Below are 17,540 nucleotides of genomic sequence, written 5' to 3' on the forward strand. Positions count from 1 at the left end.
ATGGAACTCTGCCACCCCAGGAAACTCAAGCTAGCAATTAAACTAGATTTTAAAAAACAAATAAAAGAACACCTTATGGCACGACGAGTACTGTGAAGAGATAGACATTTCTATATATTTTGTATTTCTATTTTGCATTGAATTATATTATGTATATTATGCATTGTATGTATTTTATTTGTTCTGCGTTGTTTCCCAGGATCCTTATAAAATACTAAATAATACAAATGTATCTCTCACTTGTGCACACACTTTCATAAACTCACACACACACACACACACACACACATATACACTATACAAACACAGACAATACTTGGGCACCTTAGAGGTAATCAGTTTGGATTTACGAGTTGAAACTCTGGGATAGGAGTGGGTTGCTTAGCGACGGGCCTGTTGCTGTCCAAACAATGTTAGCATCGTCAAAACGACTAGCTGTGCCAGACCGGGGTCTGAGTGCAACAATGTCACTTGTGTTGTGAGTCCCCATCTGCAGCCAGTCAGTGGTACGCTCCAACCCAACAGCAGTCAGGCAGACAGACTTAGCCTACATCTCTGAGACACAGACACAGTGACACACTCTCGCTCGCTCACACACACTAGGCTATGCATGCACTCATACACACATGCAAGCATATTTTTTGTATTTTATTTTACCTTTATTTTAAAAGGGGTGTTATACTGAGACCAATGTCTCTTTTACAGATGAGCCCTGAATTGCATAAATTACAGAAAATAGACACGTCAAAAGATAAATACAAAATGCAAGCAGGAAGAAGAACACAGTCATAAAAAACAGATTCATCAGTAATAAGTTCCTCAATCAGCTTTCTGAATTGCCCTGGCAAACGGCTGCGGGAAGATGTTTAGGGGTGGTGGTGCTGTCTTATTCTTCTCTGCTCTGCTGACCAGTATTTTGCACTGTTCATTCAGGAGTAATAAAGGTCTAGTGCACTAATTTGGTGGGGTTTAAAAAATATATATTCTACTTTTTTTCTCTGATTTATCAGGGGGTGCTGCAGCACCATCAGCACCCCTCCATCCTGCGCCTATGCACCTTGTACTTAGCCCTAAACTATATTTTCAGAGTAGCTTCCCCAACATAACCCTACAGTCGTTATGTTTCGTTCATTCAGTAACCGTTCCATCTTATGTTTCGTTTATCAGTAACCGTTCCATAGGATCGGTTGGAATTGGCGCGCTAGGACCCAGACGTGTGAAAAAGCACCGCTTGGCCGCGGCAGCAGCATTGGCGGCAGCGGGACTTGCATCGCTCCCAAGCTTCCCGAGCTGCTGACGTCAGCTGGCAGCCTGGGCTGTACTCGCAGCACTGGACATAGAGCCGAGAAAATGCTACTCTCCGTTCCGCCAAGGGCAGACTTCAATCCATACATCGGCTATAACAGCAGAAACAGCAAAAAGGTAAACCCTTTCAGGATTTTCTGTTTTTCTTGCGCTCTCGATCACCCAGTAAGGCATTACGCCCCCGTATCAGTCGCAACAGAAACCTATGTAGAGCATGACAGTAGTTTATACAGTGTCCTTGAAAAACAAAGTCTACAAAATAAACTTTAAGTCTTTGTAGAGAAAATTGCTGCTCACTATTCTGCACCCGCACAGTGGTATGTGTAAAAACGGCTATTCGATGGTCTGGGCATCTATGCATCCTTAATATGTATTTTTAATTTAATATATGGGAGTTACACCGTAGAGAGAAAGGATGTCGATGTGATTATGTTCAGTCAGAAAAAGTCAATATTGGATACAAACTTTTATGAGTAACTGTGCCGTATTGGGACAGTGTTGAGTGAATGTGCATAAATGTGAACCCGAATTGGTGGGGGCGGGGAGCAGAAGAGGGAGAAGGAGAATGTGTTATTCAGTGTAGCCTTAACTGATTTCAGTCTCATTTTCAGCATGGTTGTCAATGAACAGTGATATCAATAGTGTAAAATCAAGTATCCATTGTCTACGCAGCCGCGTTAGTTTGGCAAAGTATTTTTCTTTTTTTTAATGAAAGGCACAGATGCCCCACCCCTTGAAAAACCCCACCATTGTGACGATGATTACTTTTCCCATATTATGAATAGCAAAATGACAGTTATATTACATTTATAATACTGAGTCGTTGTAGCCAACAATAATCAATCTGCAACTGAAACAAATCATGTCAGGGTTTTGACATTATGAACCGTTGTAATATAAAATATATACATTGTACCACGAATGCAAGAGTGAAAATATGTTTTATAGCCTAACTAGATATTACAATGTTATTATAACATATGATGAAGACAGCTTGCCTGTCGAAACGTTGGTGTGCGGCTCTCCTTTATTTTCAAATTACAACATACAGCACCAGTCAAAAGTTTGGACACACCTACTCATTCAAGGGTTTTTCTTTATTTTTACTATTTTGTACATTGTAGAAAAGTAGTGAAGACATCAACACTATGAAATAACACATATGGAATCATGTAGTAACCAAAAAAGTGTTAAACAAATCAAAATATATTTGAGATTCTTCAAAGTAGCCACCCTTTTCCTTGATGACAGCTTTGCACACTCTTGGCATTCTCTCAACCAGGTTCACCTGGAATGCTTTTCCAACTTGAAGGAGTTCCCACATATGCTGATCACTTGTTGGCTGCTTTTCCTTTACTCTGAGGTCCAACTCATCCCTAACCATCTCAATTGGGTTGAGGTCAAGTGATTGTGGAGGCCAGGTCATCTGATGCAGCACTTCATCACTCTCCTTCTTGGTCAAATAGCCCTACTAGCATAAATGTTGCGTTCAAATGAAACACAATACAAGATCAAAGCCAAATTAATCGGGTTCTATTAATGCAACACCTAAAATATTTGAGAAATTATGCTGTAGTCAGAATTTTTTCGTTACAAATAGGCGAGAGAGTAATGCAATCATGTTTTTTAATAGTTGTTCTGATGAAGTGACAGGTCACCATAATTTACACCATTTTAGTCTCTCTGGAATATCAATATAGCCTATGCCTACATTAGAGCTATGCAATTAATCTAATATTAATGTCTTGACATGATTTCAAATGGAACTTGATATTGTAAGGTGTTTTATTTAACTTAACTAAATTACTATTAAGATGTACAGTGGGGTCTGAAATGATTGACAACCCTGATAAAGATGAGCATTAATGACTTACTGAAATAAATCATTCAAATACTGAGCTTTATTGTATGCAAAACAAATTGGGAATTGATATTATTTTATACTAATAAAATTGCACAGAGAACACGATTTTGTTTAACAACTAATATTCTTCTTTCTAAAAAAAGGTAGGGGTCAAAATTATTGACACCCCTCAAGATTCTTATAAATAAAATAGTCAAAAGTTTAGTGTTTAGTCCCATATTCCTAGCACACAATGACTACATCAAGCTTGTGACTCAACAAGCTTGTTGGATGCATTTGCTGTTTGTTTTGGTTGTTTCAGATTACTTTGTGCCCGATAGAAATGAATGGTAAATAATGTATTGTGTCATTTTGGAGTTACTTTTATTGTAAATAAGAATGGAATATGTTTCTAAACACATCTACATTAATGTGGATGTTACCATGATTATGGATTATCCTGAATGAATAGTAAATAATTGAGAGTGAGAAAGTTACGGAGGGTCAAAGATCATACCCCCAAGACACGCTAATCTCCCTGTTATTGGTAATGGTGATAGTTTAGCATGTCTTGGGGGTATGATCTTTGATACAAATTGTTTTATTTATTATTTTGAGCATGCAATATAGCTGAGTATTTAAATTATTTCAGTTATTACTCATCTTTATCGAGGGTGTCAAGCATTTCGGACCCCACTGTATCTTCTCAGCTTTTCAAATTCTGCACATTTCAGGGTTGGTTATGTGTCTGCTGCATGCTTTTACACATAGTCTTTTTACTGTAAAAACTAGTGATGCACCGATATGACATTTTTGGCTGATAATGATATTCAATATTTTCCTTGCCAACAAAAAAAACGATACCGGTAATCGATATAAACATTTTTTTGCGACCTTTTAAGCGTTCTAGTACAGTTAAATAGTTAATACACACACATGGACGCAGAGGCCTAAGGCACTGCATCTCAGTGCAAGAGGCGTCACTACCGTCCCTGGTTCGATTCCAGGCTGTATCACATCCGGCCGTGATTGGAAGTTCCATAGGGCGGCGCACAATTGGCCCAGCTTCGTCTGGATTTGGCAGGGGTAGGCCGGCATTGTAAATAAGAATTTGTTCTTTGCTCTTGTCTAGTTAATTAAAGGTTACACACATATACCACACTGACCAAAACGTTATTTTGTTGGCATTTCCGTATGTCCCCATTGCTATTAAAACATCACCAAAACCTTTTTCTTTCACTTACTTGCTGTGCTGTTTCATTATTCATTTTTTCAGTCGTTTCATTCTCAACCAGGATTTCTATGGAACGCCGTTTGCGTCTTTGCGTGTCAAAGAAAATGCACGTCAAATAACACTATTTGATGTTTCAAATAACACTATTTGTCGTGTCAAATAAGCTTGTTGACCAATCAGGACCTGAATATGACTGCACATCACATAATACTTTAACACGTTCATACATTTTTTTACGTAGTTATTACACATTGATTACACTATCACTCGTATTTCATATGTCACAACGATTCATCGATACGTATGCTATGCTGCTGGTAAAGTTGTCTCGCGCAACTACAGTGCTGGTAATTTTTTTAAAGCCAGCTGGCTCATGGATGCATACAATGTTCTTCCCCCAAAACATAGCAACACGACATAATCTGTTTCAGTAGCTATAATTAGCTAGCGAACTATAAAGCTAAGTGTCATCATCAAAAATAACCCTAATTTATAAGACTGTTCTTATTTGATTAATGGTGGGTGGACCCATCTATGTGAAGCTAGCCACAATAAGGATTAGCCATAAGAGTGGACTTTGCGGTTAGCCTTCAAAATAAAAGTATGTCATTGACAGTGAATCAAATGAATACAAATAGTAGAATTATGCCATAATTTAATAGATCAAGCTAAACAAGGTTGGAACGTTGTTATATAAAATCAACAAAGGACAATAATTTGTTAATTTGACAACAATCTGTTGAAATCTCACTGGATGTATTATACTTTAGAATTGAATTGGGGGCGTACTTATTTCACTGTACAGAGTTACCTATGGATTGTGGATCAATGACATGGGGTATCAGTCTACTCAGTGACACCCAGAGAGCATTAGCATTGTAGCTCTTATTGCGGGACTCTGAAACAACTGTGAATACATTTATTGTCAACCTATTTCTATTGAACACTATTCCCGAGGAAAAACAATACTGCGTAGATGTTTTGGAGTCTGATAACTCTGAGGAGGACATTGGGAAAAAATATATTGGGTAATGAGTAGACTGGTACCCCATTTCATTGATCAGCAATCCTTAGGTAAAGCTGTACAGTGCAATAGGAATGTCAATGCAGACAACAGGCTTACTGGGGAGGTGGTTTCACACAGTCACAGTCCCGCGATAAGAGCTACAATGCTAATATTTGCATAAACTCTTCAAAGTTGTGTTCTGTGGGTGTCGCCGAGTAGACTGATATCCCATTTCATTGCCTCACATTCCGACCTTGTTTAACATTATCCAGTCTAAATATGGCATGATTCCACCAATTGTAACCTTCTGCATCACTTTCAAATAGTTACTTTTATTATGAAGGCAAACCACAAATTCCACTATTGTGCTTATTCCTTATTGTGGCTAGCTTCAAAACACATTTCCTGGTCCGGTCGAGCCTCAGTAGCCAGATGAAGCTAGCTGCCTGCTTATAACGTTAGCTTTGGGCAACAGGGTTAAGTAGCTGGCTAACTATTTATTTTCATGAACTGAAGTTTAATTTCAGTTGGCAAACAACAAGTGGCTACCTAGCTAATACTTACTCACAAGGATTCTTAAATCATTGCTAAGAATAATGCAAATGACTGCAGTTTCTACTGGTCATTGTTTTCAGGCTGGTTGTATTGGTGCTAGCTAGGTACCAAGCTAAAGCTAGCTAGCTACACCAGAAGTTGCGGTCAAACAAATAATGCTTTATTACCAACACAGTATTGTAAACACATTGTTTGTGGCTGGTGTTTGCTTGTTTGCAGACGTTTTTGTACAGCTTTGACAGTGCTACTGATAGTAGTGGTGGCGCTTGGCTTGCAGGTGCAAATTCAGAAAAAAACTGTTTATTCAACGTGTCAAATTAAAAGCTTATTCAATGGGTCGAATAGTTTTTTTTTAAACGTCAAATTGTGTTATTTGATGTGTATCTTTTTGGACATGCAACGACCCAACGGCGTTCCAAAGTATGCATGTCGTGAAGCTAATAGCAGTGACCCTATTACTGTGTAACTCCGGTAGGGCAACATCTGAAAAATAGTGCACTTGGTAGTGTGTACCGGTGCTCGACCAGTCGACAGTCGACCTTTGAGTTGTCTCGCTGAAATGTTCTTACTCTTTCAAATGACTGCTCGATCCACACAGCAGACATTGTGTGGGTTAGGAATGCTGTGTTGCCCAACATTTTACGTTGCGTGATTACCTCATGTACCTATGTTATATAGGTATGCATGGTAGCTTTGACATCGGTTTTGCAAATTGGTGTTAAACTAGACATCAAATCAAACTTTTTATTTTCAATGACAGCCTGGGAACAGTGGGTCAACTGCCTGTTCAAGGGCAGAACGACAGATTTGTACCTTGTCAGCTCGGGGGTTTGAACTCACAACCTTCCGGTTACTAGTCCAACGCTCTAACCACTAGGCTACGCTGCCGCCCCAAGGTCAGTTAGAATCACCACTTTATTTTAAGACTGTGAAATGTCAGAATAAATGTAGAGAGAATTATTTATTTCAGCTTTTATTTCTTTCATCACATTCCCAGTGGGTCAGAAGTTTACATACACTCAATTAGTATTTGGTAGCATTGCCTTTAATTAAATGGTTTAACTTGGGTTAAACGTTTCGGGTAGCCTTCCAAAGCTTCCCACAATAAGTTGGGTGAATTTTGGCCCATTCCTCCTGACAGAGCTGGTCTAACTAAGTCAGGTTTGTAGGCCTTCTTGCTCGCACACGCCTTTTCAGTTCTGCCCACAAATGTTCTATAGGTATGAGGTCAGGGCTTTGTGATGGCCACTCCAATACCTTGACTTTGTTGTCCTTAAGCCATTTTACCACAACTTTGGAAGTATGCTTGGGGTCATTGTCCATTTGGAAGACCCATTTGCGACCAAGCGTTAACTTCCTGACTGATGTCTTGAGATGCTGCTTCAATATATCCACATAATTTTCCTACCTCATGATGCCATCTATTTTGTGAAGTGCACCAGTCCCTCCTGCAGCAAAGCACCCCCACAACATGATGCTGCCACCCCCGTGCTTCACGGTTGGGATGGTGTTCTTCGGCTTGCAAGCATTTTTCCTCCAAACATAACTATGATCATTATGGCCAAACAGTACAATTTTTGTTTCATCAGAACAGAGAACATTTCTCCAAAAAGTATTATCTTTGTTCTCATGTGCAATTGCAAACCGTAGTCTGGCTTTTGTATTGCGGTTTTGGAGCAGTGGCTTCTTCCTTGCTTAGCGGCCTTTCAGGTTACCTCAATATAGGACTCGTTTTACTATGGTTATAGATACTTTTGTACCTGTTTCCTCCAGCATCTTCACAAGGTCTCTTAATGTTGTTCTGGGATTGATTTGCACTTTTCACACCAAAGTACGTTCATCTCTAGGAGACAGAACGCGTCTCCTTCCTGAGCGGTATGACGGCTGCATGGTCCCATGGTGTTTATACTTGCGTACTATTGTTTGTACAGATGAACGTGGTAGCTTCAATTACTCCCAAGGATGAACCGTTGAGTTTTTTTCTGAGGTCTTGGCTGATTTCTTTTGATTTTCCCATGATGTCAAGCGAAGAGGCACTGAGTTTGAAGATAGGCCTTGAAACACATCCACAGGTACACCACCAAATGACTCAAATTATGTCAATTAGCCTATCTGAAGCTTCTAAAGCCATAACATAATTTTCTGGAATTTTCCAAGCTGTTTAAAGGCACAGTCAACTTAGTGTATATGAACTTCTGACCCACCGGAATTGTGATACAGTGAATTATAAGTTAAATAATCTTTCTGCAAACAATTGTATCCTAACCGACTTGCTGAACTATAGTTTGTTAACAAGAAATTTGTGGAGTGGTTGAAAAACTAGTTTTAATGACTCCAAACTAAGTGTATGTAAACTTCCGACTTCAATAGTAGGTTCTGGATTTCAGCAAGCTTGGCCCCAGTGATGTACTGGGCTGTTCGCACTACCCTCTGTAGCGCCTTACTGACAGATGTCGAGCAGTTGCCTTACCAGGAGGTGATGCAACCGGTCAGGATACTCTCGATGCTGCAGCTGTAGAACCTTTTGAGGATCTGGGGGCCCATGCCAAATCTTTTCGGTCTCCTAAGGTTTTGTCATGCCCTCTTCATGACTGTCTTGGTATGTTTGAACCATGATCGTTTTTTAGTTACGTGGACACCAAGGAAAGGTTTTGTCGTGCCCTCTTCACGACTGTCTTAGTATGTTTGGACCATGATAGTTTGTTGGTGATGTGGACACCAAGGAACTTGAAACTCTCGACCGCTCCACTTCAGCCCCGTCGATGTTAATGGGGGCCTGTTCGGTCCGCCTTTTCCTGTAGTCCACGATCAGCTCCTTTGTCTTGCTCACATTGAGGGAGAGGTTGTTGTCCTGGCACCACACTGCCAGTTCTCTGACCTCCTCCCAATAGACCATCTCATCATTTTCGGTGATCAGGCTTACCACTGTTGTGTCGTCAGCAAACTTTTTTATTTTTTATTTTTTTATTTCACCTTTATTTAACCAGGTAGGCTAGTTGAGAACAAGTTCTCATTTGCAACTGCGACCTGGCCAAGATAAAGCATAGCAGTGTGAACAGACAACACAGAGTTATACACATGGAGTAAACAATTAACAAGTCAATAACACAGTAGGAAAAAAAGAGAGTCTATATACATTGTGTGCAAAAGGCATGAGGAGGTAGGCGAATAATTACAATTTTGCAGATTAACACTGGAGTGATAAATGATCAGATGGTCATGTACAGGTAGAGATATTGGTGTGCAAAAGAGCAGAAAAGTAAATAAGTAAAAACAGTATGGAGATGAGGTAGGTAAAAATGGGTGGGCCATTTACCGATAGACTATGTACAGCTGCAGCGATCAGCTAGCTGCTCAGATAGCAGATGTCTGAAGTTGGTGAGGGAGATAAAAGTCTCCAACTTCAGCGATTTCTGCAATTCGTTCCAGTCACAGGCAGCAGAGAACTCGAACGAAAGGCAGCCAAATGAGGTGTTGGCTTTAGGGATGATCAGTGAGATACACCTGCTGGAGCGCGTGCTACGGGTGGGTGTTGCCATCGTGACCAGTGAAATGAGATAAGGCGGAGCTTTACCTAGCATGGACTTGTAGATGACCTGGAGCCAGTGGGTCTGGCGACGAATATGTAGCGAGGGCCAGCCAACTAGAGCATACAGGTCGCAGTGGTGGGTGGTATAAGGTGCTTTATTGACAAAACGGATGGCACTGTGATAAACTGCATCCAGTTTGCTGAGTAGAGTGTTGGAAGCAATTTTGTAGATGACATCGCCGAAGTCGAGGATCGCTGGGATAGTCAGTTTTACTAGGGTAAGTTTGGCGGCGTGAGTGAAGGAGGCTTTGTTGCGGAATAGAAAGCCGATTCTTGATTTGATTTTCGATTGGAGATGTTTGATATGAGTCTGGAAGGAGAGTTTACAGTCTAGCCAGACACCTAGGTACTTATAGATGTCCACATATTCAAGGTCGGAACCATCCAGGGTGGTGATGCTAGTCAGGCGTGCGGGTGCAGGCAGCGAATGGTTGAAAAGCATGCATTTGGTTTTACTAGCGTTTAAGAGCAGTTGTAGGCCGCGGAAGGAGTGTTGTATGGCATTGAAGCTTGTTTGGAGGTTAGATAGCACAGTGTCCAAGGACGGGCCGGAAGTATATAGAAAGTATATAGAATGGTGTCGTCTGCGTAGAGGTGGATCAGGGAATCGCCCACAGCAAGAGCAACATCATTGATATATGCAGAGAAAAGAGTCGGCCCGAGAATTGAACCCTGTGGCACCCCCATAGAGACTGCCAGAGGACCGGACAGCATGCCCTCCGATTTGACACACTGAACTCTGTCTGCAAAGTAGTTGGTGAACCAGGCACGGCAGTCATCAGAAAAACCGAGGCTACTGAGTCTGCCGATAAGAAAATGGTGATTGACAGAGTCGAAAGCCTTGGCAAGGTCGATGAAGACGGCTGCACAGTACTGTCTTTTATCGATGGCGGTTATGATATCGTTTAGTACCTTGAGCGTGGCTGAGGTGCACCCGTGACTGGCTTGGAAACCAGATTGCACAGCGGAGAAGGTACGGTGGGATTCGAGATGGTCAGTGACCTGTTTGTTGACTTGGCTTTCGAAGACCTTAGATAGGCAGGGCAGGATGGATATAGGTCTGTAACAGTTTGGGTCCAGGGTGTCTCCCCCTTTGAAGAGGGGGATGACTGTGGCAGCTTTCCAATCCTTGGGGATCTCAGACGATATGAAAGAGAGGTTGAACAGGCTGGTAATAGGGGTTGCGACAATGGCGGCGGATAGTTTCAGAAATAGAGGGTCCAGATTGTCAAGCCCAGCTGATTTGTACGGGTTCAGGTTTTGCAGCTCTTTCAGAACATCTGCTATCTGGATTTGGGTAAAGGAGAACCTGGAGAGGCTTGGGCGAGTAGCTGCGGGGGGGGGCGGAGCTGTTGGCCGAGGTTGGAGTAGCCAGGCGGAAGGCATGGCCAGCCGTTGAGAAATGCTTGTTGAAGTTTTTGATAATCATGGATTTATCGGTGGTGACCGTGTTACCTAGCCCCAGTGCAGTGGGCAGCTGGGAGGAGGTGCTCTTGTTCACCATGGACTTCACAGTGTCCCAGAACTTTTTGGAGTTGGAGCTACAGGATGCAAATTTCTGCCTGAAGAAGCTGGCCTTAGCTTTCCCTGACTGACTGCGTGTATTGGTTCCTGATTTCCCTGAACAGTTGCATATCGCGGGGACTATTCGATGCTATTGCAGTCCGCCACAGGATTTTTTTGTGCTGGTCGAGGGCAGTCAGGTCTGGAGTGAACCAAGGGCTATATCTGTTCTTAGTTCTGCATTTTTTGAACGGAGCATGCTTATCTAAAATGGTGAGGAAGTTACTTTTAAAGAATGACCAGGCATCCTCAACTGACGGGATGAGGTCAATGTCCTTCCAGGATACCCGGGCCAATGATGGTGTTGGAGTTCTGTTTGGCCACATGGTCGTGGGTGAACAGGGAGTACAGGAGGGGAATAAGTACACCCCCTAAGGGGCCCCAGTGTTAAGGATCAGTGTGGCAGACATGTTGCCTACTCTTACCACCTGGGGGTGTCTTGTCAGCCAGGATCCAGTTGCAGAGTTAGGTGTTTAGTCCCAGAGTCCTTAGCTTAGTGATGACCTTCGTGGGCACTATAGTGTTGAACGCTGAGCTGTAGTCAATGAACAGCATTCTCACATAGGTGTTCCTTTTGTCCAGGTGAGAAAGGGCAGTGTGGAGTGCAATTGAGATTGTGTCATCTGTGGATCTATTCGGGCGATATGCGAATTGGAGTGGGTCTAGGGTGTCCGGGAGGATGCTGTTGATGTGAGCCATGACCAGCATTTCATAGCACTTCATTGCTACTGATGTGAGTGCCACAGGGCGGTAACCATTTAGGCATGTTACCTTTGCTTCCTTGGGCACAGGGACTATGGTGGTCTGCTTGAAACATGTGGGTATTACAGACTCGGTCAGGGACAGGTTGAAAATGTTAGTGAAGACACTTGACAGTTTGTCCACGCATGCTTTGAGTACACTTCCTGGTAATCCGTCTGGCCCAGCGGCTTTGTGAATGTTGACCTGTTTAAAGGTTTTGTTCACATTGGCTACTGAGAACGTTATCACACAGTCATCCAGAACAGCTGGTGCTCTCATGCATGCTTCAGTGTTGCTTGCCTTGAAGCGAGCATAAAACGCATTTAGCTCGTCTGGTAGGCTGGCTTCACTGGGCAGCTCACGTCTGGGTTTCCCTTTGTAGTCCGTAATAGTTTTCAAGCCCTGCCACATCGGGCCGATACCGATGTTGGCATTTTTAGCTAATATCTGCCGATTCCGATATGTTCACTGATTTAAAGTGCATCCCTAGTAAAAACACAACACAACAGGGAAAACTCACATTATTGAATTACTGATTTTATATGAATATATTTGCAGTGTAATATGTGGCCTGTCTGTCATTCATTTGCCTGTGTTGCTTGCTTACCAAAAGGTATTTGAGTAGTTTTTGACATCCCCTCCAAGCCTCTCTACCCTATTGTGCAGGCCTGTCTGTGGCTGTTGTGTTTACTTTACCTCTGAAAGCCTGAAAGCCTGAGAGAGAGAGAGAGAGAGAGAGAGAGAGAGGAGAGAGAGAGAGATATGCATATGCAGGACAGAATGAATACCACAGACTGTGGTGATGCTAACTTTAGCAGTGCATGGTCATGTTTTGACAGTTTGTCTTTCATTTATAGACAATCGTGTCTGCTAATTCATTGCACTAAAACTGAAATAACTAACATGTTCAGTTATCATACAATTGGCATAATTTTGTTACTGGAGTAAGTGTATTGTGATTGAGAGATTAAGTGATTGAGTTTCCCCTTCTGGACATTGTTATTGTTTCTTTTTGTCAGGAACCCATAGCACTGTCATGATACTGGAAAGCCAATGGGCAGTGTTAGAAATGGGGGGGAACCAAGGGAATTGAACCAGTGTGAACCATTATGTATGTCAAATATATTATGATCCATTTATTGAGAGATGGAGTATAATGATGACAACAGGCCATGAGCACTTCAAGGGGAAGAAAAAAATGATATTTTCCATGACAGTTTGAGTTCATTGATGTTGAGATTTGAAAAATAATGGAGTAGAGAGAGAGTGTTTCCCTTGTTTTTATCCCTATTGTTTTTTGTCTATTTTGTTTGCTTTGACTATGTAAACATAAGTTTCCATGCCTACAAAGCCCGTTGAATGGAATTGAATTTAATATTGAGAGAGAGAGAGAGAGAGACACTGCATTACTACATATTCTCAGCACAGACAGATTTCTGTTCCCTCTGTTCTTCATTAATACAGAGGTAGGAAGAATGCTGTCACACACACCCACACACTGTCGTGGACCTGGAGTTCACTAAGATGTCAAGATCTCATGTGGAGAGATTTCTTACATATCACCCACCCTCCCTCTGTTCCTCTCTACTTTCCCATCCTTCTCCCTCACTCTCTCACTTTCTTTCCAGCTCTCTCTATTGCTTCTCTATCTCACCCTCTCTCTCCCTTCTCCCTTTCTCTCTCTCTCTCCCTTCTCCCTTTCTCTACCTGTCTGACGTTCCTGTATACCTGAGCGTCCGGCATATATAAAAGACAAAGACAAAATAAAGGGCGTTCTGAGCTGAGGGGTGAAAAAAGAGCTTGTGTGTGTGAGGTGATTAACCAACCAGATGGCACCAGGGGTTTGGTTACTGTGGTGCCTCCAGATGCATCCGCTCCTCCTCCCCTGCCTACTACCTAAATTCTTTTCCCAAATAAATATAATGAATGGTCAATTTGTTTTGGTCCTGTCCTGAATTTCCTGGTGGAAAATACAAAACGAGGATGCAGGTTATTCCAAAACCAAGGATCGAATGTCTTTATTCTGCTCTTTTGTATGTGCACATTTGTGTATTTCACAACCAAATTCCGTACTCAATTAATGTGACCGAATGATGATAGAATGGAAGTTGTCATTTTCAAGGTGTTAATAATGTGTATACTGGTGTTAAGTGTTAAAACCTGTGATAAAATAAAGTATACAGAAGTCATGGTGTCTTGTCTTTGTAAAAAAGACACCTTTCAATATATACACATGGAGAAATTATTAAGGTTATTTATTTAGGGTCTCATTTCAAGTGACTAAGTAAAACAAAAATATATATATGACTAAGTATTAGAACTCAACGTGAAAATAAAGTTTAGCAGAAGTATTTTGAGGGAAAGATCTGTGTGTTTCATCCTAAGATCCCCTCAGGAGGCCTGGTGGATGTGAGGCCCTGCATGCCTTTCATTTGAATTCATCTATTTCATACTTTCACTTTCAAACCACCAAAAGCTTTGAAATATCATCAACATTAAAGGATACTAGCCCTAATGCAAACCAGGGCACTTATGTCCAGTTCTGTTTTGGCTTTCAAGTTTTTTTCTTTGATGCAGAGAGATCTGAGTTGGGTAGAAATTTTGGAATCTAAAACAATATGCTCAACACAACAACAGGTGTATGTTCGTATGTCTGAACTGCTCAGAAGATGTCTGAAATGTCTGAAATGCTCACTGTTGTGTCTCTTGTCCTGACCAGTTTGCCTTCATGCATAAAGTATTTTATTTTACTGCAAGTGTAACTGGTGTGAATGGCTAGGTAGTTAGTGGTGCGCGCTAGTAGCGTTTCAATCGGTGACGTCACTCCCTCTGAGAACTTGAAGTAGTTGTTTCCCTTTCTCTGCAAGGGCCACTGCTTTTGTGGAGCGATAGGTAATGATGCTTCGTGCGAGGCAGTTGTTGATGTATTCAGAGGGTCCCTGGTCCGAGCCTAGGTTGGGGCAAGGAGAGGGATGGAAGACAAACTGTTACATTGATGCTGTTGACCCGGATCACTCAGTTGGGCTCTGCCCAGCTGCTGGGGTTGTTGCGGAGAAGGAAGTAGTGGTGGCTATTCAGCATGATAAATGTCCATTGGGGGCAGGGTAGATGTCTGTTGGGTGGGGGTCTAATGGGGGAGCAGCAGGGGTTATGGAAGTGGAGATAACAGGCCGTGGCTCGGGTGGCTGAGGTCCTTGATGATTTTCTTGGCCTTCCTGCGACACCTGGTGTTGTAGTAGGTGTCCTGGAGGGCAGGCAGTAGGCATCCAATGGTACTTTCGGCTGAGCGTACCACCCTCTGTAGTGCCTTGCAGTCAGAGGCGGTGGATATGCCATACCAGGCTGTGATGCAGCCCGTTAGTATGCTCTCGATGGTGCTCCGTAGAACACTGTGAAGGCCCTCGGGGACAGACCAAATTTCTTCAACATCCTGAAGTTGAAGAGTCGCTGTCGTGCCTTCTTCACCACGGATTCCGTCTGGTTTGACCATTTTAGCTCCTAGGAGATGTGTACGCCGAGGAACTTAACATTTTTGACCATCTCCACAGCGGCTTCGTTGATGAAGATGGGGGCGTGCTCAGCCTCTGGTTCCTCCTGATGTCTACAATCAGCTCCTTTGTTTTGCTGACGTTGAGGGAGTGATAGGTAACGATGCTCCTTGAGTGACTGTTGTCGATGTTGGCAGAGGGTCCCTGGTTCGAGCCCAGGTTGGGGCAAGGATAGGGACCGAAGTGATTCTGTTACACATGCACATAGATTCTTGGCAAATGTAGCCTAACCAAATAATCAAAATAATATTTAAGCTTAGTTATACAGTGCATTTGGAAACTATTCAGACCCCTTCCCTTTTTCTACATTTTGTTTTATGTTACAGCCTTCGACCTACACACAAAACCCCATAATGACTAAGCGAAAACAGGTGTTTAGAAATGTGTGCAGATTTATTAAAAATAAATACAGAAATACCTTATTTACATATGTATTCAGACCCTTTGTGATGAGACTAGAAATTGAGCTCAGGTGCATCCTGTTTCCATTGATCATCCTTGAGATGTTTCCTCAACTTGATTGGAGTCCACCTATGGTACATTTACTTGATTGGACTTGATTTGGAAAGGCACACACCTGTCTATTTAAGGTTTCACAGTTGACAGTGCATGTCAGAGCAAAAACCAAGCCATGAGGTCCAAGGAATTGTTCATAGAGTTCAGAGACAGGATTGTTGTTACGGTTTTCTTCTGGTGAAAGTGAGGAGGACCAAAATGCAGCGTGGTTATCTTTATACATCTTTAATGAAGATGATAAATGCGAACAATATACAAAACACAAGAAACGTGAAAAACCGAAACAGCCCTATCTGGTGCAACAAACACAGAGACAGGAACAATCACCCACGAAATACTCAAAGAATATGGCTGCCTAAATATGGTTCCCAATCAGAGACAACGATAAACACCTGCCTCTGATTGAGAACCACTCTAGGCAACCATAGACTTACCTAGACTACTCTACTAAACACAACCCCATCAATCTACAAAAAACTCCTAGACAAGACAAACACATAATTCACCCATGTCACACCCTGGCCTGACCAAAATAATAAAGAAAACACAAAATACTAAGGCCAGGGCGTGACAATTGTGTCGAGGCACAGATCTGGGAAGGGTAACAAAACAATTCTGCAGCATCGAAGATCCCCAAGAACACAGTGGCCTCCATCAATTCTTAAATGGAAGAAATTTGGAACCACCAAGACTCTTCCTAGAGCTGGCTGCATGGCCAAACTGAGCAATTGGGGGCTGAAGGGCCTTGGTCAGGGAGGTGACCAAGAACCAGATGGTCACTCTGACAGAGCTCTAGAGTTCTTCTGTGGAGATGGGAGAATCTTCGAGATGGACAACCATCTCTGCAGCGCTCCACCAATCAGGCCTTTACAGTAGAGTGGCCAGACGGAAGCCACTACTCAGTAAATGGCACATGACACCTTGCTTGGAGTTTGCTGAAAGGCACCTAAAGGACTCAGACCATGAGAAACAAGATGGAACTCTTTGGCCTGAATGCCAAGCATCACGTCTGGGGGGAATCCTGGCACCAGCCCCAAGGTGAAGCATGGTGGTGGCAGCATCATGCTGTGGGGATGACTAGTCAAGGTCAAGGGAAAGATGAACGGAATAAAGTACAGAGAGATCCTTGATGAAAACCTGCTCCAGAGCTCTCATGACCTCAGACTGAGGTGAAGGTTCAACAGGCTTCCAACAGGACAACAACCCTAAGCACACAGCCAAGACAATGCAAGAATGGCTTTGGGACAAGTCTCTGAATGTCCTTGAGTGGCCCAACCAGAACCCGGACTTGAACCCGATCTAACATCTCTGGAGAGACCTGAAAATAGCTGTGCAGCGACGCTCCCCATCCAACCTGACTGAACTTGAGAGGATCTGCAGAGAAGAATGGGAGAAACTCCTCAAATACAAGTGCACCAAGCTTGTAGCGTCATATCTAACAAGACTCAAGGCTGTAATTGCTGCCAAAGGTGTTTCAACAATGTACTGAGTATAGGGTCTGACTACTTATGTAAATGTGATATTTCTAAAAACCTGTTTTTGCTTTGTCATTAAGGGGTATTGTGTGTAGATTGATGAGGGAAAAAACTATTTAATCCATTTTAGAATAAGGCTGTAACGTAACAAAATGTGGAAAAGTC

The 17,540-nt window shown here is 42.4% G+C and overlaps 1 protein-coding gene across 1 annotated transcript in view; it reads left to right on the forward strand.

Moving 5' to 3' along the window:
• Nucleotides 1-1,242: 1,242 nt before the first annotated feature.
• The window catches only part of LOC112254673 (RNA-binding motif, single-stranded-interacting protein 2), a 60,584-nt gene continuing 44,286 nt past the window's right edge, over nt 1,243-17,540 (forward strand). The window contains exon 1 of the mRNA XM_024427420.2: nt 1,243-1,422. Within this exon, the coding sequence (XP_024283188.1) occupies nt 1,351-1,422 (72 nt within the window). The 5' untranslated portion in view covers nt 1,243-1,350. The remainder of the gene's footprint in view (nt 1,423-17,540) is intronic.

The sequence above is a fragment of the Oncorhynchus tshawytscha genome, linkage group LG07 (assembly GCF_018296145.1).
Source record: "Oncorhynchus tshawytscha isolate Ot180627B linkage group LG07, Otsh_v2.0, whole genome shotgun sequence".
Classification (NCBI taxonomy): Eukaryota; Metazoa; Chordata; class Actinopteri; order Salmoniformes; family Salmonidae; genus Oncorhynchus; species Oncorhynchus tshawytscha.